The 24,543-nt window shown below is 47.4% G+C and overlaps 1 protein-coding gene across 4 annotated transcripts; it reads right to left on the bottom strand.

Annotated features, from left to right (window-relative positions):
- Positions 1-609: 609 nt before the first annotated feature.
- TMEM268 (transmembrane protein 268) lies at positions 610-22,067 on the bottom strand. 4 transcript variants are annotated; one of them, XM_006137184.5, is made up of 9 exons: positions 21,796-22,067; positions 17,724-17,907; positions 15,055-15,164; positions 11,638-11,745; positions 9,844-9,993; positions 8,423-8,533; positions 6,583-6,663; positions 4,310-4,486; positions 610-1,790 (listed from the first exon to the last, which is right to left on the bottom strand). In XM_006137184.5, the coding sequence occupies exons 2-9, from the start codon at positions 17,824-17,826 to the stop codon at positions 1,611-1,613; spliced, it is 1,020 nt and encodes a 339-aa protein (XP_006137246.3). In that variant the 5' UTR covers positions 17,827-17,907; positions 21,796-22,067; the 3' UTR covers positions 610-1,610. The 4 variants fall into 4 exon arrangements, with proteins under 4 accessions (XP_006137246.3, XP_006137245.3, XP_025034298.3 ...); XM_006137183.5 differs by lacking the exon at positions 21,796-22,067 and adding an exon at positions 21,460-21,615; XM_025178513.3 differs by lacking the exon at positions 21,796-22,067 and adding an exon at positions 20,514-20,733.
- Between the last annotated feature and the right edge of the window lie 2,476 nt (positions 22,068-24,543).

Below are 24,543 nucleotides of genomic sequence, written 5' to 3'. Positions count from 1 at the left end.
GAAGCCCTGGAGGCACCACTCTCTCCAAGTGGGGAAAGAGACGGAGGGGAAACAAACTCCATGTGGAGGGCTGGATAAAGACAGATGAACTGTGATAAAGTCCTAAGCTAGGGGCAAGGAGTTGCCTCCAGGAAGGGAAACCCTGGAGGTACCACTCTCTTTGGGTACGTTGACACAGTAACATTATTTCGGAAAAACTAACGTTATTCTGAAATAACATAGTGCACGTCTACACTACAAGCCTTTATTTCAAAATAATGTCAAGCTGGAGGACTTTTTACTTCAACTCATGGTAACCTTCATTTCACAAGGAGTAAGGGACGTCAAAGAAAGTGTTCTTCCTTCGACTTCCTGCTGTGTAGACAGCGCCTAGCTGAAGTTGTGTAGCTTAATTCAGCTTTAGCCCTGCTGTATAGACGTGCCCTTCCAGTGGGGAACAGATTAAAAGGGACATTCACAGAGGATACTGAGATGGGCTCCTTTTAAGTGTGTACCCTGGAAGGGGGTTGAGATACACAGGGTGTGACTTGGCTGGTGTGCTGAGTTGCCGAAGAGGCTTTCGGCTTTCAAACTGAGGCAGTGCAGGAACCTAGACTCACCAGACCGGGGTGAGCACTTCATTCACTTGCCATTTATTAAATTAACCCAGAGACAAGCAGACACTTTGTTCTCTTGTTTCAAACAAGTTCCTTTTCCATGTCATCTACAAATGATAGCCAAAAAAAAAATGCTGTCCCACAACTGTAGAAAAGATGGTCAGTAAAGAACTTTGCTTTAGTTTTTAGCGTGCTTCATGTTGTTGGTCTTTGGCTGCGAGATGCTGGATTCTGGTGGTTGTTCATCACCCCTAACTCCTGGTAGGGTCAATGGGAGCCAGGGATATTCTTATCATGCTCTTAGGTTAACAGTTCTCCAGCTCAGAGGGTGTGACATTCAGTGTTTCGTACAGTATCTGCCTAACAACTACAAAGAGAAGTCCATGGCAAATGGGATGCTAAGGTATTGTGTGTTTTTGCCAGGGTGGAACAAGCATGAGATACATCACACACTGATCTCCGGGGCCAAAAAATATATAGCATGCCTGTGCAAGGAAACAGATTATTTCCCCTGCTCGAAAAAAATGCATGGATCTCACATGCATGACGAAAGGAACATGAGAGGAGCATAAAAAAGGGAACTTAACTAGCCATAATCTGTCCATGTTCTTGCATCAAATATTCAGCAATCTGAATCTTACATATGGTGCATCATATAGGCATGATCTGATAGCTCATTACAAACACTTAAATGCAACGATTTGTAGTGGATGGCCACGAGACGTGACAAGAAGTAAGGAGGTCACATTCCTAAGCAGGACAATTTATTTCTTCAGGCAAGATTTGGCTCCTGAGCCGGGGGCAGTTAGGCAGTTAAGTGTCTGTCTCGTTTATTGTCTCTGAGTGGCATTTTGAATATTTAAGTAACGTCACATCCCCCTTATCATTACTGTCCTCTCATTGGTTAAAACAAATTCCTGATGCAGTTGTATCTCTCTCCAGGACCTCCCTATACTCTGGCTTCTTCCATGGACCACTGTATGTGAACTAACAACTCTTTCTAGGTTCCTCACATCACCTGACCTTGAAACAACAGTGTCCCGTATCAAGCACGTTGGTTTCTATGAACTGGCAAAGGCAGGGGATGTTTGTGTGTTCCACATGCCGTAACATGAGGACCTCAGGGAGCTGGCCGCTGATCAAGAGTCTGATATAATAGGCACTGAAGATCACCAAGAGCTGCTGGGCCATCACCTGGAACAAGCAGGAGATCAACATCAGAGGCATTCCACACGTCAGGACCTGCACAATGTCCTTGGTGACTGAGTTCTACGGCAGTATCCATGGTAATAGAGTCTTGGGGCAACCATAGGGATCAAAGATGAAAAAGGCCTTTTCGATATTGGTGCCTCTTCCCCATCAAGGAGACATTTATCCCACAGTTGATGATGGGTTAGATATTAAATCACAGAGGCTAGTTCTACACGGCTTGGTGAGGGGGTTGGAAAAAGGTACGCAAATTGTGTATCACAATTTGCGTACCTTTTTCCAATTCTTTTTTTCAGAAGAGGCTTTGCCGACATTTGGCCCATCTACATGGGGACAAATGTGGGCAACCTCCTTTTTCGTAAGAGCCTATATTTCTCATAAAATGAGGAACACAGGGCTTCTGAAAGAGTGCATCTGCTCTTCTGAAAAAAATTTCTGTGCAATGAAATTTCTGTGTAAGAAAAAAATTTCGGAAGAGCAGACACATTCCCTGGATGTGGCGGAGTTTTTCCGGGATACCAGAGGTATCCTGGCAAAATTCCGTAGTGTAGCCATAGGCAGAATCACAGGGTTGGAAGAGACCTCAGGAGATCATCGAGTCCAACCCCCTGGTAAAATGATCACACTGAATGTATTTCTCCTTACTATGCCTGATCCAGGCCCCCAAACAGATGCTTCAACAACAGTGGACATTGCCAAGTCCAATGAAGACATTTCGTAGCTCTATTGCTTTGCACAAAAAGGGGATGCACACGAAGGGCTGCGAATCCTGAGGGAAGTCCCAGTAAAGCAAGAGGTTAGGTCCATAAAAGGCTATTAGCCAGGGGATAGAAATGTGTCCCTGGCCTCTGTTCGTCAGAGGCAGGAGAAGGATGGCAGGAGACAAATCGCTTGATCATTGTCTTCAGTCCACCCCCTCTGGGGCACCTGGTGTTGGCCATTTTCGACAGACAGGCTACTGGGCTAGATGGACCTTTGGTCTGACCCAGTACAGCCGTGCTGTGCTGTGTTATGAGGATCCTTCTGCATCCAGAAGCTTAAATTTGTCTGGGCCCGATTTTTGTTTACACTTAGGCCCTCTCTCCATTAGGGATGTGAACAACTAGTCGAGTAGTCGACTATCCAATAAGCAAATGCTTATCGGATAGACAGCACACTAGTCGACTAGTTGTTTCTCCCCGCCTGTCAGAAAGAGGCAGCGGGGGAGGGGTGCTTCCACGCGGTGCTGCCGTTGTGAAACATGCATGCAGCCCGGGGCCAGCTGGGGAGTCGTCAGGCTGCACACAGCATTTCAGTGTGGCAGAGTTACATGGAGGCTGGGATCAGCTGGGGACTCCCCCACTGACCCCGGGCTCCATGCGGTGCTGCTGCTTTGAAACGCCGTGGAGGCGTACTTATCGACTAATCGAATAGTCGATGCAAATTGCATCGACTATTTGATTAGTCAGTTAATCAAAATTTAACATCCCTACTCTCCACCACTCTGGCTATGGAAAGTGATCGAAGTTACACTCATTTTAAAGTGTACACACTTTACACTGCCTTCCTGCAAATGTTGATCAGGCCCTCTGTCCTTAATGGCAACATTAGTGAGAAAACTTAAAAAAACAAACTAACAAAACATGTAGATGGTATCATGAGCTTTTGTGGGTACAGCCCACTTCTTCAGATGGATGAAGTATAAAAGTCCAGTTCCAAAATAAATAGGGAGGGGGAGAAGGAATGGGCAAAAATAATGAATCAGAGTGTTCATGTTACATGAAGCTGATAGAGAAGGTGCTTCGTGCAACACGAACACTCTAATTCACTATTTTTCCCCCTTCTTTCTTCCCACCCCACCCCCCTCCCAGCCATCCCCTATTTATTTTGGAACTGGGCTTTTAATATTCCATCCATCTGAAGAAGTGAAAGCTCATGATGCCATCTACATGTTTTGTTAGTCTTTAAGGTGCTGCAAGACTATTCGCTGTTTAAGTGTTTCCAGTTACAGCCTAACTCAGCTCACCCTCTGAAACTTTGGAATATAAGTGAGGTCACTAGATGTCTCAAAAGAACAGTAATAGAAAACCCTGATGGCTAGATCACTGCTTCAAACACAGCTCCAGTCAGCCGTGACAATGTTATTGCCATCCAAGAGCCATGGCGGGACCAATGTGAAATAATTCCGCATGTCAGCTGTGGTGTCGATCTCACAGAAGAATCACCACGCTTGCTGTTAGCTGACAGACCCCGCTGAGGGGCCAAGGATGAGGTGGGCCACAAAGACTGAGGAACCTCATCCTGACAGGGGCCAGGGCTGAGCCAAGTGGGCAGGGATGGAGCAGGGAGGGGAGTAAGCTCACTTTGCCACAATGCATGTTGTGGCTGTTGTACAGGTAGCCAGACGGCTTGAGTTTCCAGGGCTGTTACCAATATAAAAACATACACTAAATCAAACCCACCCCACAGAAGCTCTCTTACTAAGCCAGCGAAAGAACCCAGTTGCTGCTTAGCCTCCAAGTTACCTCCGGAGCTCCCTCTGGGATGAGAGGAAGCAGCTCATTGAACGCCAGAGTCCCTTTCTTGCCATTGGGTAGAAGAGGGGAGTCTTCAGACGAACTCTCCTCTGCTCTTCCTTGGCCCATCTGGATCACTGTCTCCGTGGTGACACAGAACTGGTCCAGCTTGTGTCTCAGGGCTGACTGAAAAAGACAAGGAGAGCTCTTGGGATCTCCAAAGGCGGGCCGCATGGTCCTTCTGCCTTTCCTCTTGGAGGAGCTGACAAAGCTAATTTATAAGGCGTGCTGCTGCACTGCTATCAACCGTTATCCACATTGGAAAAGAGGGCACGAAATGGATGTAGGCTTGGAAGGATTCCATTTTTATCAGTGAATGTCGGTAAAGTCATTTTTACTGCACTCACACACATACACACACACACACACACACACACACACACACACACACACCCCCAAGGGGAAGAAACTGCCCCAGAGCCCAGCAATTCAAAAGGGCCCAGGACTTCCAGCTGCTGCTGCCACTGCTACTGAAGCAGCAGCGGTGGTCAGAACTCTGGGCTCTTGCATGCTCCTGGCAGCTCTGACAGCTGCTGGGGGCAGCGGCACTGTTCAGATAGTGCTGAGGGCTTTCTGTCCCGGCCTCACTCCTGCCTGAGGCCTCCCCACTTCTAGTAGCACAGAGCCTCCCACCTTGCCCATAGGCCTGGCAAGTCTGTCAGCCCCCCCACGAATACACACATACAAAACACCAATGAAAATATATTTCCAATAATAGAAATTTACTCATAGGCAAAGTGCAAAAAATGCTAGCAGAGAACTACTGTCCAATTCAATGATATTTACTTTCTGTTTGGACATGCAAAGTTGACAATTTATGGTTTAATAGTCATCAAGCTTTAATGTTTTGTGTCTCAGGGCCTACTGTCCTTAAATAATGTATTGTCTGATTTCGGCCTCTATTGTCTGACACCTTGCCCCCATAATTTCCTGCAATTGTGAAAATTTAAATCAATAGACATTGAAAAAGTACTTACAAAATAAACATCAATATTCTCTGTCAAATTTATAAATAAAAAACACACTGAATTCTGCCAAACCTAAAAAAGTGTTAGAGACACTCACACCACTCTGAAACAGGAGCTAGCTGCCTTTCATTGAATGGTGCGTACTATGTTAAACAATTCTACCACAGAATGTAACCTGCATGCAGAAGAAACTAGATCTGTGTTTTATACAGCATCCAGCATAGTGCCAGGACTACACATAAACCTCTTACATACATGGGTGAGCAGTGGCTCACAAGAAAAACCCACTCATTTCAATGGTGTTACTTGTGTAGTGCCAACAGACCATGGTCGTTGGCTGGTGGGATTGAACCTGGAACCTTAGGGTTAAAGCAGTGAGGGACAACTTAGGCTAGTGAGTGGGCTGTATGAGTAGCCCTCCAGCTCCATGGGCTGCAAGACTGTTGTAACCAAGACCAAACTAGGGGAGTTTTGTCACCTGTGCTTGCATACCTAGAACTTGCAGGGTATTCCAATGGAATTGCAGCAGCACTGTGATTGGATGCAGAGGGAGCACGTGGTTCTCACAGTCAATGCTGTAGGCAATCAGCCTTTACCTCACTTCCCATGTCCTTTATTTATGTGCATGTCACTTTAGTAACATCGGTAGGGAAAAAAACTATGCCGACAAAAACCAGCAGAATCTGGCAACCTTGCCAGGGGAAATGGTAAGCAAAATGTCTCATGGGTCACACACTAAGCTAATACTAAAAAATAAGAACTAGGGGTCACCAAATGAAATTGATAGGCAGCAGGTTTAAAACAAACACAAGGAAGTATTTCTTCACTCAGCACACAACCTGTGGAACCCCTTGCCAGAGGATGTTGTGAAGACTAAGACTTTAACAGGGTTCAAAAAAGAGCTAGATAAATTTATGGAGGTTAGGTCCATCAATGGCTATTAGCCAGGATGGGCAGGGATGGTGTCCTTAGCTTCTGTTTATCTGGAAATGGGTGATAGGAGAGGGATCACGTGATGATTACCTGTTGTGTTCACTCCCTCTGGGGCATCTAGCATTGGCCACTGTTGGCACACAGGATACTGGGCTACACCATTGGCTGGTGAACCATGTTTCTGTCTTGTGTTACTAGTGTGGGGTAAGGCCATCAGGGTATACTTCAGAACCTGGCCTATGCACTATACCCATCATTTTTTCCAAATCCTACAGGTTGTTTGTAACACAGTCAGCTCGGATCCCTCCAAGCATTGTTTACCTGGTCGTTGCTCTTCAGTTCTGTAATACAGTCTGCTAAGGATTGAAAACACTTCTCCAGGTTGAAGTGGACAAAGCCAAGCTGGGAGTGGAGGGAATGTTAAGGAAGGAGCGTTTTACAAGACAGACACCCGTACAATTCCTTAATGCTACATCTTGTGTGCTAGTAGCATATCTACCTGTAGCTCTTGCCTGCCAGTCTGAGGGCTTCAGACACAGCTCCCCCAGGCATAGATTGGGACTGCCTATCTGCTTGGGCGGGAGGGTCACACCTAGGAACGAGACTGGCATGCCAGGGTGACCAACCTCTGGCCCCGAAGAACCTGAGATGGGCTGTTCTCTGTGAAGCTCAGTCTGAGGGGTGAAGTAACCAGAGAGGGAGAGACACATGGGAAGGAGGTTGGCTGTGGCTTTCCAGAGCTGCAGGAGAGGCAGCTATTGTGACTGACCCAGTGAGATGGCCACAGGCCAAACCAGAGACACTCTCCATAGTAGTGAGAATGAGCCCTAGGAAGCTGCATCCGGGGAGGGTGTGTGGAAAAAAAAAACAGTGGTGCCCATAAGCCCCCCCCCCGCAACAGGAGCCAGAGTTCAGCCAGCTCTCAGTACTGCCCAGGATGCCATGCAGCTGGACATGAGAAGGATACCAGCTCCAGCCCCACTGCCCAGGTTAGGCCTGCGAGGAGACTATAGTGGTGTATTTCTTGTTTGTGGGGTTTAGTTGTTGTTCTGGGAGTAGCTGGGGCCTTATTTATGTATGTATTTATTTTCCCTGAGAACATCACCTGTTCCCCCATCCCCCTCTCCTCCCCCCCCCCCCCTTCTTTTTAGTGACCTCCAGGGAATAAACTGTGGGTTGTTTTTCTGTGGGCCTTGATTTATGACCAAGTAACCTAGAAGTTGTTGGTTTTGTGCTCCAAGTCACCAGCACCTCTTCCAAGTGCTTGTGCAATAATCCACAAAAGGTGGAAGGAGTAGGGAACAAGGGAAGGAGACTTGCTTACATTTGGACCTCTGGGCCTCCATTTTTAAAATAACCTAAATGATGTAGTGGCCCTCCATTCAGGGAAGGGGCTAAATTGGAACATCTTAAAGAGACCCCATTTTTAGAAAATGCTGAGCATTCACCCTCTTAATATCAGGCCCCTTAAAAGTGTCTAAGGTTGGGCACACCGAGTCAGGAGGGACTTGTGTATAGTGTGTGCTATGTATCCGAACGAGTTTGTCTTCACAACCCAGAATGCTAGCTCATATTCCTTTAGATATGTACACACTTGAGTGCCCTGTTAGCAAACAACAAATAATAATGAAGAATTATCATCAGCATCATCAAATGTTAGCCCGCTCTTGGGAAGACAAGCCTACACAAAGGCATGGTCTCTACTAGACCAGGCAGGTCATCTTAAGGTACACCATCTGACTACACAAAATATGTAGCTGGAATTAGCTTACCTTAAGCCAAGCCACCATGGCATCTGCACAGCAGGAGGCCAATAGGAACACATGTTCCTGTCAACTTCCCTTACTCTTCACAGAATGAGGAGTACCAGCTGCCAGTGGGGGCTACCTTCAGCGTTCGATGAACACGTCTACATTAGACCCACTAGAAGATCGATCTCTGGAGGGTTGAGTGTACACATGCCGTGTACACTCTAGTGTACACATGCCGAAAGAGACTAATCCAAACCCCACTGAACTCAGTGGGCATCATTATTTTCTGTGAATCAGGCCCCCGATAAGGGGGGGGGAAACCTCCTCTGGAGAGCCTCTTGGATGATAAATCCCTCCAAAATCTATAGGCACCAGAGATAAGAGGAAACTGTCTCACCCGGAAAGGATACCTGTAGAATATTCTGGTGCCTGTCCATGACATCTGTGACCCCCAGAAGTACGTTGTGTTTCATGAAGACTTCATTGGCCGCTGCCAATCTCACATCAGTATTCACATGTATCTGTTAAATAACAGGGAAGATGTTAGCCTGTCCCACGGTGACTTGCCAGGCCAGCCTGCAACCATGAATTGACTCTGATGGTTCCAAAGTCCTAAGTCCCTGAAAACAAAATAAGGAGAGAAACTATCCATTTCAGGAAGTCTTTTCAGAAACTCCCAGCTCTGGCCATTGAAGCAGGTTTACGTACCAACCCAGCTCTATTCAGCCAGGCTGTGTCTACACTGGCAAGTTATTCCGGAAAATCAGCCGCTTTTCCGGAAAAACTTGCCAGCTGTCTACACTGGCCGCTTGAATTTCCAGAAAAGCACTGACAATCTAATGTAAAATCATCAGTGCTTTTCCGGAAAAACTATGCTGCTCCCGTTCGGGCAAAAGTCTTTTTCCGTAAAACTGTTCCAGAAAAGGGCCAGTATAGACTCATAGACTTTTAAGGTCAGAAGTGACCATTATGATCATCTAGTCTGACCCCCCGCACAGTGCAGGCCACAGAATCTTACCCACCCCTCCTAGAATAATCCTCTCACCTATATCTCAGATATTGAAGCCTTCAAATACTTTGAAGGCCCCAACATGCAGAGAGTCCTCCAGCTGTGTGTAGACAGCACAATAGTGTTTTCCGCAAAAAAGCCCCGATCGCAAAAATGACGATCGGGGCTTTTTTGCGGAAAAGCGCGTCTAGATTTGCCACGGACGCTTTTCCGGAAAAAGTGCTTTTCTGGAAAAGCGTCCTGCCAATCTAGATGCGCTTTTTCGAAAATGCTTTTAACGGAAAACTTTTCCGTTAAAAGCATTTCCGGAAAATCATGCCAGTGTAGACGTAGCCTGGGAGTTTTCACCACCAGACATGAGATAATCCCAGAAGATTGAGGGGGAAATGACTTGTAAGACTATCGGACCTATTCTTTTCCCCACCTGTCAGTTCAGGATAATCTGAGACAGGCCTGTATATCTTCCAGTCTACATTCAATACCTCCAACAAGGGAACTTCCACTACTTTCTTTGGAGGATTAAATCTATAGCTCTCATCATTAGACACTTGGCTCAGAGTCCATGGTAGTCAACAGAATGACTTTCGTTGACTTTAACAGACCGTGGATCAAGCCCCAGGACTTCTATTTTTTTTTTCCCGATAGGCAGTTTGTCTTTATCTTTGTGCTCCATTGCTTCTCCTAATATTCCCATTCTAAAATATTTTGCCCCTTCTTGACTATTGCGTTCTTGAAACGCGTCTAGACAACCACCTTGTTATCTGTTTTCTGGGGAAAAAATACATTGTTATGGAAGTGAACACATGAATAACTTCTGCTCACCTTCTTTTGATGTTGGTCAATAACCAGGATAACAATTATTGTGAGTGCCATCGCCGCCAACGTCACCAAAATGCTGACTTCCCAGTGTAATCCAAAGGAATACAGCTGCATGGTGGAGTAAATATTTGCCCAGATGGAGATGTAGAAAATCTATAAAGATCCAGAGAGACTCAGAAAACAAAACTCACAAAAACAACAAAAGCAGAAGAAAGGTCAAGAGAGCAGGAAAGTTCCCGTCTCATAAATTAGTTAAACCCCCAGGGATTTTATGAGGGTAAATGGACAAAAGATGCCTCTAAGAAGAATGAGAGGGAGTGGGGAAGAGGTGTAGACTGAAAGTCGGGCTTGAATGAGTTCCTGCGTTATATCCAAGAAGAACTGATCATCAAAGTCAACAAATGAATTCTTGATGGCGTTTCATACTCAAGATTTCAGTCGAGTTCCTCCATTTCAGTAAGGCATGCATTCGCCCAGACGGATGGATAATACTTATTATAGTCACTGTATTTATATCAGGTTACCACAACAAAGCACAAAGAGTACCACCAAGACAATAAAATAAAATAACGCACCAATGCGTGACATTTGCCTCCAGAGGCAATTCTAGAGACTAAGGAGGGAAGAAGAGAGTCATTCATTTGACTGTACTTTGGAGCAGCATCTTATGATGGGATTTGGATATGCAGCTATATTAGGGTGCATCTACACTGCAGGGCTTAACTCAAAATAAACTACGCAAATTGAGCTACGTCAATTGCGAATCTTATTTCGAAATAGGGAGCGTCTACACAGCACTTATTTCGAAATCGAGCACTCTTCCTCTGACTTCCCTTACTCCTCATACAGTCGGAGTAAGAAGTCCTTCAGCTTGACGACAGTATTTTGACACCATTTCGAAATAACTGCCTACTGTGTAGACGTGGACTAAGTTATTTCGGAATAGCACTAGTTATTTCGAAATAGTGTTTCAGTGTAGACATACCTTAGAGAATACAGCTTGGTACAATGTTATCTGGGAAGGATGGAGGGAACCAAATAGAAAACAATACAAATCCAAACATGAAAATCCCCTTCATGAAAATAAGGGGACTTGTTACATAAAGGCTGATATCTTTAATTAATTAATGGAGATTGCCTATCTCCTAGAACTGGAAGGGACTTGAAAGGTCATGGAGTCCAGTCCCCTGCCTTTAGAGCAGGAACAAGTACCATCCCTGACATATTTTTGCCCCAAATCCCTAAATGGCCTCCACAAGGATTGAACTCACAACGCTGGGTTCCGCAGGCCAGCGCTCAAACCACTGAGCTATCCATCCCCTCAGAGAAAAAGATCCGTGCACTCTTATTTACACAAGGGCCACTTCACCCCACTCCATGCATAGAAAGCGGGTGCAAATATAATGTAGTCCCATCTTAAGACTCCTTGGCCATGCCTGAGAAGCGTGAAGGAGAATGAGACCTGGAGTGTTTTCAGAGCTGGGAAGGAGGGGTAGATGCTTTCAGGTCCTGGAGTTCCACCTCTGTTAAAGCCAGCCCAGAAAAAACTGTGCTAACTGACAGCCTGTGGTAGTACTCCTAAAAAGTGGGCAGTGCACACCTACATCATTGTACAGCAATCTCCACAGGATGGGATTTCCAAAGGGGCCTAAGGGAGTTAGGTGCTCAACTCCCATTGAAAGTCATTAGGGGCTGGACATTTCCCCAGTTGCACCTAGGAAATGGCACCTAACTCCTTTGGGCTCCTGCGAACATCACAGGGGCAGTTTTCCGTTGCTCATCAGAACTAGCACGTACCACAGCAATGGCTATCCCGAACGCTCTGGAGTTGTAGAACATGTATCTTCTCACTTCGGGGTCCAGAATGGCATTTTGAATTAAACTCTTCCACTGATCCACTGGCATCTGTGCAGGAACCAAGAACAAACCAGCCCACTCACTTTTTCATGCAAAACAATGCAGCAAAAAGCTGAACGGCAGCAGTCAAGAGCCAGACCAGCACTTCACAACTCCTAGCTTATGAGACTTGAGACGCCACAGGATCCACCTGTGTCCCAGACTCTGCCTCCAAACAGAGGGAATTGGCCCACATTTTGATCTGAATTAACCTGGTGTAACAGATTTTTAAAAAAAAGGCTTGAAAAATGGATTTGTGCCTCAGTTTCCCCATTTGCAACTAATACCACCAACCTTTGTAGAGTGCTTGGAGATCCTCAGTGGAAAGGATGCTATGTCAACCAGCAGAACTGTATTGATTTCAGAAATTTAACTGACAGAATTCTAAGCCAGTTTCATGAAACCAGGCTACAAGGCTGCATGGACATTCGTATACTGCTTTAAACCAAACATACCTGGGTTGAACTGAAGGCAGTACGGAGCAGGTTTAAGCTAAAGTGAAGGAAGCCACTCAAACTGAAGTAAGACTGTCCCCACAAGGCTTAGCACCCATTTAACTAAGGTGCGTGTGCAAACAAGACTAAGAGTTCAGTAAGATGAGTCATTGCCCTGGAAGCAATTGAAACTCTTTGCAAGCAGATTCACTGTCTTGCATTGTCTCAAGGGATTAGGAGTCAGTGCTGTGTCAGATCCCATTGTGTGAATTCATGTCAGATCAAGATCATATTTAAGGGTTCATGGGAGTTCACCCCTCTTCCCCAGTCCAATTCCATGCAGAAGAAGCAATACTTCCTGGGATTGTGCAATTCCTGGCTCGGAGCTCAGAAGATACCTCCCCTCTGCTCCATCCCTTGCCGTCTTCAGCCCAAGGAAAGGTTTGTCTAACTCAGGGCTACTCAACATGCAACCTGCAGCCCATTTGTTTGCAGCCCACCTGTGGTTTGGGTTTACATGGGGCTCAACACATGGCCCGCGGGTGGGATCCTTTGAACTGGCCTCCACTGGGAACACGTTCCACAATGGCGATTCAATAGAGCGGTCTTCTGTTGAGATGTGATTTAGTCGTTACATTCCTGAACTGTCATTGCTTATTAAAAGTGCTGTCAAATGGGGGGAAATTGGGTAAATATTACATTTTATTAATATCAGCAGAACTGACTTAAATGGGGCCTGTGTGTTGTGTAGTCTTGCCTTAATCTTTGCATTCATGCCCATTGGCGTGAAAGACGCTATTTGCATCTATATTTGCATGTACATGCAACCACACTTAAGTTGTGGCCCTCGGCAAGCACTGTGAGTATCATCGTGGCCCCCGGGGCTTCCCAAGTTGAGTGCCCTGGTCTAACTGGTCGGTGATCACTGGGGAGCAGGTGACTTCCATTGGTCTCTCCACTAATAACAAGCCCGATCTTGGGAATTTGACCCTTGACTTTGGTGGGTGAAAGATGAGATCTTTTAGTGCCCAGATCAGGTCGTTCAGCGAAACAGACTAGAGAATAAAAGGGTTGAAAGGGCCCTCAAGGGGGCATCTAGACTAGTCCCTTGCACTCATGGCAAGACTACGTTTCATCTAGAGCAGGGGCAGGGAACCTTTCTTGGGTCTGAGGCCATTGACCCACAAAGAAATCAGTTGGGAGCCACTCACAAATGAGAAGAAAAAAAAAAACTGTCTCACATGGGGAAAAAAAAATGACACACCTCACTCATGCAACTCAGGCCACCAGGTGACCCCTCAGGCTCCAGACACCTGGGGACGGGGACTGAGGCACACACACACACACACACACACACACACACACACACACACACACACACACAGATTAACTCTTCTGGGAGCCCCAGAGGATAGTAGATGTTGAGGGATCTTCTAGGCTCTGCAGTGGAGCCAAAAATGAGGGGTTCAGTGTGCAGGCGGGGGCTGCACCTCATCTACCACTTCCCCCCACAAGACTTGTTACCTTGTCAAAGAAAGCCATCACATTGGTGTCACGTGATTTGTTCTTGACCAATCCACGCTGCTACTGATCACCTCATTATCTTATAGGTGCCTGCAGGGCTTCAGACCTTGTTTACCTGAGCCAGTTGAGACTCACGCCAGTTCAAGTGACTCAACTCCCCATGTGGACACGCCCTGAGCTACACAGAGCACTTGTCACCAGAGAATCTCAAAGCACTGTCATTGCACTTGGTAATACCACTCTCGCAGACTCAGCTCCAGGGGCAGAAATGTACACCCAGCCAACCCCATGGAAGGTGACAGATTGTGATGCTTGGGCCAACATGACTTCAGGGCCACAAGACCAGTGTCCCAAAGGTGATGGGGGAACGCACAATTAGAAGACTGGAGGGTGGGCTGCCACAGCTTGCTGCCCTTGGCGATGGAGCAGTCACATGGCCGAATAACTTCAGGCACACAAAAGCAGCCTGAAGTCAGTAGGAACGCACAGGCGTAAATGAAAGCCCTCTTCCTATAGGCCGTCTATACTTCTGAATGACAGCTATGAACCAGGGGAAGTGGAGAGACCAGGAGCTGCTGACCCACAGTAAAATCAGTCGGGGGCTGCACACGAGTGAGAAGCAAAGAAAAAACCAACTTCCCCATTGACAGGACCCCTGACTGAGAAGGAGAAAGTTTCAGAGGGGTGTCCATGCTAGTCTGTAATTGGAAAAACTTAAAAAACAACAAATAGTCTTGCAGCACCTTAGAGACTAACAAAAAATGGAGATGATATCGTGAGCTTCTTGGGCACAACTCACTTCTTCAGATGAATGGAGTTTAAGGGGTCAGTCCAGTTTTCAAATAAAAAGCACGAGGGGGGGAGGAAAAAAAATGGAGAAAGAAATTGCCAGTTAGATTGTCCATGCTAAGTGAAGCTGATAAGAGTACTTCGTACTCACTTTAAGTACCCTTGGTTCGTTTTTTTGTGTCATCCTGCCGACGTCTTTGTTTAGACTTCTGTTGTCACAATCAAACTTGTAAATGGAATTAAGTTCTGCAGTATCCCTGTCGAGCTGGCATTTGAAATTGGTTTGAAGTAATATGGTGGCTTTGAGATCCCTTAGACATTCCCCCCACACACCAGAGCCTGGGGAAGCTGGGCTAGTAGATTTTGTGTGCTCCAGCCCCACAGGGTGGCAGTGGCCACCATGGGCTCCCCAATACTGAGCAGGAAGAGCCCTGAGTCTCGGGGGGCCAGATCCAGGCAAGCCAGGCCTGAGATTCCCCACCCCTTGTTACACGGGCAAGTAACACAGGCATAATCTACCCCTCACCCCTGCTAGCCACCAGGGTAGCCAGGTTCCCAGGGAAGCACTCACCTGAATTCCAAAGGTCTTCAGTTTCTCTGCACAAAGCTCCATGTCAAAGGAGGTGGAAGAGCAGGTATTGTTAGCAGTGAGAACCAGAAGCACTTGGCCATTGTGAGGCTCTGCAAAAAGAACCAGGGGAGAAGGCTGGGTGTGACCACACGGGACAGGTCAGGGAGGAGGAGGTGTTTTCCTCAGGAGCTTGCAAAGAGAGAAAGCGCCAGACAACCAACTGCACTGAGAAGCTATCAGTGGGTGACGGCCTCTGAATTGTTCCTCAGCCATTTTTCATCAAGTCGCATTGAAAGAGCTGCACCGCACTCCAGCTATAATGCAGGGACCAAGGGCTGGAAGGTGAAGCAACCAAATCCTACCGAGGTGCAAAGAGGAAGCAATCTGACTGGGAAGGGGTCATGTGTCAGTCCAACGGCCCATGCACAAGAAGGTGACAGGGTCCACCCACGCGCAGTAGCTGCCAAGACCTGTGATAAATGGCTGTAAGGGCCTAACTCCCATTAGTGTATCAAGGTGTCTAAATACCTTTAGGACACTGGGCTTAAATTGAAAGTGGCTCCAAATCTGCTCCCTCAGTCCTGGGACTGCTCTGAGTTGTGCTGACAGCAGTACTCATCAGAGCATAAGAACGGCCAGACTGGGTCAGACCAAAGGTCCATCTAGCCCAGCGTCCTGTCTGCCGACAGTGGCCAATGCCAGGTGTCCCAGCGGGAATGAACAGAACAGGGAATCATCAAGCAATTCCACCCATCACCCATTCCCAGCTTCTGATAAACTGAGGCTAGGGACACCATTCCTACCTATCCTAATAGCCACTGATGGACCTAACCTCCATGAATCTATCTAGCTCTTTTTTGAACCCTGTTAAAGTCCTGGTGTTCACAACTTCCTCTGGCAAGGAGTTCCACAGGTTGACTGTGTTGCACGAAGAAGTGCTTCCTTTTGTTTGTTTTAAACCTGCTGCCTATTAATTTTGTTTAATGAGCACCTAGTTCATATGTGATGGGAACAAGAAAATAACTTTTCCTTATTCACTTTCTCCACACCAGTCATGATTTTATAGACCCCCATCATATCGCCCCTTAACCTCCTCTTTTCTCAGATGAAGTCTGTTTAATCTCTCTTCATATGGGACCTGTTCCAAACCCCTCATCATTTTTGTTGCCCTTTTCTGAACTTTTTGCAGTGCCAGTATCTCTCTTTTGAGATGAGGTGACCAAATCTGCACGCAGGATTCAAGATGTGGGCGTACCATGGATTTATACAGAGGCAATAAGATATTCTCCATCTTAGTCTCTTTTTAAATGATTCCTAACATTCTGTTTATTCTATTTCATAGAGCTGGAAGGAATCTTGAGAGGTCATCAAGTCCAGTCCCCTGCCCTCTTGGCAGGACCAAGTACCATCCCTGATAGATTTGCACCAGAGCCCTAAATGGCCCCCTCAAGAATTGAACTCACAACCCTGGGTTTAGCAGGCCAATGCTCAAATCACTGAGCTATCCTTCCCCTATGCTAAGAACTAGCCACAGTGACTCCAAGATCTCTCACAGCCCTTACTGCCTTGACTCAGAGCCCTGCAGTGTCTGCCCCACCTCCTCCCACCCAGAGCCCGCCTCGCCGCACCCGCTGCACCAGCTCTTCCCTACTTCATGATTCCCGTGTTGCGTAAGACGGAAGCCGAATTCCTTCCCCCAAGGTGTGGCCCATCCCGATTAAAAGCCAAGTAAGCACATCTCAAGACCGGTGGGGAATGTGAATGAAACAATGTTCTAAACATGTGTGCTGCGATGAACGTCATCAGAAGGTGAGTCGTGGAGTCTAGCAGACGGGTCTGGAGCCACAGTGGAAAATCTGGGTTCTTCTCCCAGTCCTGCTGCTAACTCACTTTGTGACATTAGATGAGTTACTTAGGACAAAGGCCAATCATTTGGGATGCCCAGCGTTAGCTCTGATTTTCAGAGATGCCGGGCATCCTGCAATGGGAGCAGTGACTGCTCAGAAATTCTGCAAGCAGGCACTAACCACTAGGCATCTCAAGAAGGGTATAGCAAAAACAAAGGCGCTCAGAATGAATGGACCCTGCTGTGAATGGGCTAATATCCAGGTAAGCCAAACACTGGCAGCTCCCATTGACTTCTTTCAAGGTCCCTTGGAAACCTTGGGCCCTGCTCCTGCAGCTGGATCGGCCCAATCTGACCACACAGTGATCTACGCATGAAATAGGGGAATCCAGGCGTTAATTACTATTGCGGCAGCATGTGGACACGGAACGTCAGTCCGTTCCTAAAGGAGTGTCGCAGTAAGCAATACAAACAGAGCACGGCTTTGGCTTTGCCAGTCCCATTACAAATCCAGGCAAATATTTTCAAAAGTGATCCATGATTTTAGGTGGCCAAATTGAAATGCTTTCAAGGGGTCTAAAATTTTCAGCAGACCTGAAAATCCATCCTCTTTCAAGTTGCCACCTCAGGCTCCCCAAACTCAGGGCACCCCAAATTACTGGTCACTTTATTTAACTCTTGGCCAGGATGCGTGTACTTTGTCTAATTATTATAATGGTTACATTCCTTCTATTGAAAATGATCAGAAAACCATTTTCTTAGTTTAATGCCATTTGTTTCAGCATGTGTCTGTTGCAATCAATAACTGGAGCTGTTTGCTTACCTTTCCCCCAGTGAAGGTCGCTTGCTTGGGTCCCATAGTAGAAGAGGGAGGCAGAGGTGGGATCTTGTTTCTCAGTTCCAGCTGGTTGGCTTTCACAGGCCATGGTGAAAAAGTAGGTTTAGTGCGGGCCCCTCTCACACGCCGTCATGAATCCAACACTGCATTCATGATTCTGCTTCTTTTTCTGCATAGAAACACCCGGGGAACATCTAAGTTAGCCTGGCATAAGACTGCACTGTGGCTGGGATGCTTTTTCACACGGAAGGAAAGTCCCAGGGATCGGCATGCGATGTAATACATGACTTGACTTGAGCAAGTGTGTCACAATCCTGCCTGCAAGGAGGAACAGAAATGACCCACCTTGCACAAAAAGACCATCCAGCACCACTGCATCCAAACTCTTGGGTGCACTGTGGACTCTGCTCCTGATGGACTTTGCCTGAATGATGAATGGAGCATTTTGGGGTCAGCTCCAGAGTCCTCATGGCTAACGTGTGCCCATATCAACCCTGCGTGTGTGTAGGTGGCGGCAGGATTAGTGCCACAAGGCCACACCTCAGTCCATGAGGCAACAGCTCCTGGGAAAGACCATCCTTTCATTGAACACGATCGGGCACATTTTGGAGGCAATTAATCCACAAATGGGCTTGTCCTGAACCTCTGGAGGCCAGTGGGAGCGTTGCCATTTTCATCCCTCAGAGGACCATCGGGACCAGGGAGAATTCACATTATTGGTGCTTTGAAGCAGCCAAGATATTGAACTGTAAATATTGGGCACTGCAATGGACTACAGGCCGGACCTCCCTGGTCCACCACCCTAGGGGCCTGAGTGGTTCCGAACCAGAGAATTTACTGGACCAGAGGAGGTCCCCTGCCACTGGCCCCCCCTTACCGCCAGTTCAGGCCGGGCTACCCTCCCAGGTGCCGCCACCCTGCCGCAGGCTCCAGTCCTGGCCCTGCACTGCTGGGGGATGCCAGGAGCTCTGTCCCTGGCCTGTGCTATCACGGGCTGCTGGGAGTTGCCAGGAGTTCTGGCCCCAATCTCGGCCCCATGCTGCTGTGGGCTCTAGCTCCGCACTGCCATGGGGCTCCGGCCCTGGACTTTGGCTGGGCTGCCAGCCCTGCTGCCATTAGGCTTCTGGGCTCTCTGGTCCAGAAGCATCCATGGTCCGGCGGGACCACAGATGTTATCGGACCAGAAAGTGCTGGTTTTCAGAGGCCCAACTTGTACTGCATGAGAAAGAGAAAACCACTTCAGATAAGAAATGATGAGGATACCGTGATGGGAACATCACAAACGCACAGAGAAAGAGAAAGTAGAATTTCCACCCAGCACCACTAAGGAACTGTTTTGCTAGGCCAGAAACATGGGGGTACCCCTTTTTTCTCCCCATTTTCACCTTCGCCTGGGCATTTCAGTTCTTAGTTCCAGAAATGGAAATGGCCCAGCCCTGTGAGAGAATCTGTGTGTATCAGGAATGATAACTTCCTGCAATATCCCAGACAAACCTTTTTGGATTAAGTGTAAGATTTTAGGAGTACAGTACAACCTCAGAGATCCAAACACCGAGATCTGGATTGACTGGGTAATCATTTGGGACCAGTAGTGTGCAATCAGGCAGAAGCAGAGACTGACCACACACACACACACACACACACACACACACACACACACACACACACACACACACACACACAGTCCTGTGTTAAATGTAAACTACTAAAAATTAATAAAGGGAAAGCAACATTTTTTCTTGTGCATCCTAAAGCTTCACAGCTGTATAAAGTCAACGTTCAGCTGTAACTTTCTGAACCACCACAATATTTTGTTTGGCATTAGGGAACATTTCAGAGCAAGAACAACGCCCCTTCCTGAGATGTTGTTAACACTGAGGTGCTACTGGATTGAATGTCTATGTATTACTGTGAGAGGCAGAGGTCTGTACGTGACCGGTGTAAACCCTGGGAAGTATGATGAGCTTCAAAGGACTCATTTAAACAATGTACTAGACACAAATGGATTTTCAGTTGAGCGGGTTTCCTAAGAAATTCTAAGGGGGAAGGGAAAGGCAAATTCCCATCTCGAGACCCAACCTCCTGACGCTAGGCCCTGAGGAGCAACCCCGTCTGCTGCTTACCTGTGCCCAACGTCCCAAGGCCAAACGTTCAAATGGTATAAAGGTGGGACTCTCAGTGGTGCCTGTTTTCAGCTAATGCTGCTAGGAACCTGTAACCACAGCAAACCCGTGAACGGACTGAAGGAGTGCTCCAGCCCCACAGTCCTTCCTGGTAGGGTGACGGGTGAGTTTTCTGGTAATCTTATTAGCATGTGTGTAGGCTCTTTTCTTGGCTTACTGTGTTTTTTCTGAAATGCGTTTGCCTTGTGAATAAAGGTGCTTGCTTAGAAAAAGGTGTGAGGTACCTTATAATTATGAGCAATTATGCTGCTTGTAGTCTCTGAGGAGAAAGCGAGCAGGCCAGCTTAGGCAGTCTGACTTGCTGGGGAACTCACAGTGTAGGCGAGGAACTGTTCAGCCCACTTAGAATGGAGTAAGACGGGGTCTCCGCCCAAGAGAGCTGATGACTCGGAGCTAGAAGCTGGAAAGTAGGCACCCTGGCTGGATACAGGTTCAGTTGCCATAGACTTATCCAATATGAGCATATGAATGTTCTGAAGCTTGTAATTAGCTTGTAATTCATCAGTCACTGCCCTGGGACCATGGGGATCACCTGCATCTCTAGTAAAACCTGGACCATGCTCCACAATTCTACCCTTTTCTCCTGTCTTACCTTTGTTCTCAAGTGTCTGTGTTGCAGCTGCCGGGCTCCCTCAGAAAGCCTGTCAGTGCTGTGCCACAGACACCGCACTTCCGTGGGCAGCCCCCGGTGTCACCCCAGTTTAATCCAGTCACCTCAATGCAGGACAGTCATCACCAGCCAAAGTGCAATCAAACAGGAAACCGACGCAACAGAAACTACATTCAACGATCAGCATGATTGCAACAGGCGCCCACAAAGGGCAGGAAACGCAGTTAAAGGAGCAACGCTCCGATCCTTTCAACAGCAGTGGAGGGGTGTCTGAACTGAACCCAGCAATAGGGTGTTTTTCAGACTGCGTTCTTAGGAGAGTGCGTATTCCTGCAACCCCTAGAAAGCAAGTGAGCTGCTGGGGCAAAGAAAACCACGAAATGTCTCCATTGTGACAGCAGCTGTCTTCACACAGACATGCACGCACACGCACCAAGCCCTTCACCAAACCACATCACCCTGGCGCGCGCCCAAAGGAGGGACGGTTTTGGTCTCAAACAATAAATCCTCACTCCAGCCTATTTCCCTTGGTGATTGAGGGTGAAAACCTCTTCTCTCCAGGCAAAAAGGCAGGTGGTGAATATCACTGCCCCGTGCCCTGGCCCTCAAATCCTGCCCTTTAGGGAGCAAGCAGGTAGGAGAATGAAAAAAATGAGAGTCATAACCCAACCACAGCAGAGAGTCCAATGGCATAGGCACTAAAGGCACCATCAATGCTGGTACCACGCAAAGCGAGAGTTGCATTGGGCTGCCCGTTTACACAGGCCAGATATTTCTGTCGCCTGAAAAGAGCTCCCTGTCGGAGGAAACCTCCCGTGGAACAGCTGGCTGGGAGCAGGCAGTTCACAGAGAGCATCGAAGCTGCTGCCAGGAGCCTGCCCCTCATATCGAGGGAGAGGGTGCAGATTCCATGGCTCCCCCCCCTTACCTTTTTATCCAGTGTGCATCTCGGTCCACTGGGTTCTCCCTTCCTGCTGAAGCAAGGTCCCTCTGTGGAGATCTGCGTCTCCCCCAGCTCCTTCCAGCTCCACCCTCCCTTCCTCGATTCCCCTCTTCCAAAGCTCCCTGGGATTCTGCCTTTGGCTCCTCCTATCTTCCCTCCCATTCCATGCGCTCTGCCAACCCTACCTTTGTGACTGCGCCCTTCACCTCCTTCATTCACTCCAGGCTTCCTTTTGCGACACCACATATTCTTCCCAAAGCTCCAGCCTGATGTTCAACAAGACCCATCCCCCCCGTCCTGCAAGAGATTTTGAAGGCTCACCTGTTCCCGGTTGTCTTCTGTATCAAGTGAGCCCTCCCCATTTGCTGCCTTCTCTCTGTCTTTTGCATGGTCCTGTCCAACAGCCTCCCTCTCGTGCCTTGGCACTGTTGATCTTTGGGATGGGGACCTCCTTCTTGTTTGCTGTTGTCCCGACTGGTTGTTGCAGAAATAAATCAGCCTCATTTACCCAAACTCCAAGGTCCAAATGAATACAGTGGGGCAACCCACGGCAATCAATAGGCTTGTCACCGCTGTGTATTTCCCCTTCCCTACTGCCTCTTGCTTTCATTACACTGTGTTGCAGGCACCAGCTTGCAAAATATCTCCTGTGTGTGAGAGTTTTCCCGCAGGCATATTGTATCTAGTGCTTTTAACCCTGTCGAGAGCCTCCACCGTGTTTCCCCATCTGTTACAACCCTAGCGATAGACTCCACTGGCAAAATGGGGATGTGGATTTCAAACGTCTCAAAGTCTGGGAGAGGTCAGATCTGGGGTTAAACCCCACAGCTTTCAGGGAGGTACAGGAAGCGGATGATCCACATGGCCCAAAGGGGGCACTTCGCCTTCAACAAAATGAGGGTCACCTTGGATGTGGTCCCCAGGTTGCATCATCTTCACTGCCATGGGTGTATTAGCCGAAGCAGGGTACCAATGCTTGTGCCTGCAATGAAAGCCTTCGAAAGACAACCGCTGACACTGAACAACGTGACACTTGTCTTTGCTCACTGCACAGTGACATTTCCTTAGACAGAGCAGCTGACTCATAAGATATAAGTGCTCCAGTGAAGGTTCTGATTATTGCCATGGAAAGCTGGCCCTAATCAGTCATCCCCAAACCACAAATGCACCAAGGCTGTTGTTGAGTGGTACTAAACAGTGCACTCACCCCTGCCAAACAAGCCCAGTGAACAAACCTGGATGGCAGTAGCTGTTGCCCTTTTCATTAAAGAAAACCATGGTCGTCACGCACATCCGCCCCCCAGTGACAGAGGCAGGAATTAGCCAAAGCTGTGGCTAACCCGTCTAGCTGTGAAATGCACAGAGATTGGGGATTTCACACAGAGAGCTCAAGGCTGGGAGTAATATACTAAGAAAATGGTCATGCAAATAAACAGAGATAAGAGGAAGGGGTTATAGAATGGACCAGCTAATTCGGGAGTTTTTCTGGCTTCCATTATGAATAAATTGCAACACAGAGACACTATGGCTACATCTAGACTGCACCCTCTTGTGCAAGAAAATATGCAAATGAGGCAAAACGGTGAATATTGCCACACCTCATTTGCATACTTAACGAGCCACCATTTTTGCACAAGTGGCTTTTGCACAAAAAGGAGCCATCTACACGGCTCCTTTTTGTGCAAAAACCCCCTCTTGCGCAAGAGCCGTTCTTCCTGGGGAAAAAAAGCAGCAGAATGGCTCTTGTGCAAGAGGGGGTTTTTGCCTAAAAATGGTGGCTCATTAAGTATGCAAAGGAGGCATGGCAATATTCAGCACTTTGCCTCATTTGCATATTTTCTTGCGCAAGAGGGGACCATCTAGATGTAGCCCAAGGGTATGTATATGCATTAGCTTTGCATTAGGGGAGCTAATCCATTTTGGCAAGCAGTGTTCCCTCTAATTTTTTCCATCCGTGTGTGGAATAATTTTATGTACATCAAAGTATGTGCAGAAGTGCACCACCAGTAGAAACACATGGTACCGGCTGTGGGTGCTCTGCCAATTAGCTGGACAGCACCTGAATCTCTCCTGGGTAACTTCCCAAGTGCTCAGCTTACAGGGAACACTGCTGGAAAGACTCCCTTTCATTTTAGTAGGCTTGGTAGTGGATCTTAGGAGACCCTTGTTTGTATAGAATACACGGCACTGGTAAGGCACTTCTTGTGGAGATGTAGCACATATTAGCAAAGCTATGTCAACCGAAGCAGAGTTTATTTCACACACATACACTGTAAAGTACCACGGTAAAAGCACAGATTTATCAGTATAACTGTGTCTGTTCTAGGGGCTTTTGCCAATACATGCACATCTCATTGCTTCTTTCCCCTAACTGGCACAGTTGTCCAGCAAAAGTATCCTGGCCTGGATCAGATCCTAGCTGGGGACTACTCATGTCTGCTTCAAAACAAGAGGATGAGCAATCAGCCGACCTCAAGGACTCTCACTGTTCCCCTTCCCTACCTGCAGCCTCCATCCCAGCCCCTCCCAAAGAAATGAGAGAGGGATCAGCCAGGAAATCAGAGGGAGAACCACCATTTCCTCTCCATGGTGTAACTCACAAGACTAGGATGACAGCTTCCCCCAAGCAAAGGGGTGGAGTGGGAAGGGAGACATTTCATTTTGCATTGTCTGTAGCCACCATGTTGCCATCCAATTGGGATATACCAGAAATGAGCGAACATGAGTGGTTCTGGGGAGGCATGAGATAGATCTAGTGTGCTATAATCTCAGACTTGTTTATACCAGCCAATGCAAATTAAAAAAGGATTAGTTCCAGTTAGTGTACATACTCCTCGTATGATTCTCTCGGAGCCTGGAATTTCTCTAGTTCAGCTTACTCTGACCGTTACTAGGCAATGTGTTGTTAATTGAAACACAGGAATAACTTTGACTTCATAGCCTCTTACCCACCTGGGGCCTTATTACATTGGCCACTGCAGGCTGTTACAGCAAAACCCATCTCTTGTGGGAAAGAAAATAAATCCTCTCTCGGTTGTCATTAGCACATAGTATCAGCTCCTCTCTACA

Source organism: Pelodiscus sinensis, chromosome 23, assembly GCF_052426305.1.
Source record: "Pelodiscus sinensis isolate ZL-2025 chromosome 23, ASM5242630v1, whole genome shotgun sequence".
NCBI classification, from domain to species: domain Eukaryota; kingdom Metazoa; phylum Chordata; order Testudines; family Trionychidae; genus Pelodiscus; species Pelodiscus sinensis.
Note: the sequence above shows the minus strand (reverse complement) of the source record. Positions and strands in the feature narration are given on the sequence as shown.

Coding starts and splice junctions, on each gene's coding strand:
- TMEM268 (XM_006137184.5), bottom strand. CDS start 17,826: ATGGCCTGTGAAAGCCAACCAGCTGGAACTGAGAAACAAGATCCCACC. Junction 9,994..11,637: donor TCGGGATAGCCATTGCTGTG/GTACGTGCTAGT, acceptor GGATCTTTATAG/ATTTTCTACATCTCCATCTG. Junction 8,534..9,843: donor TTGACCAACATCAAAAGAAG/GTGAGCAGAAGT, acceptor GTTATTTAACAG/ATACATGTGAATACTGATGT.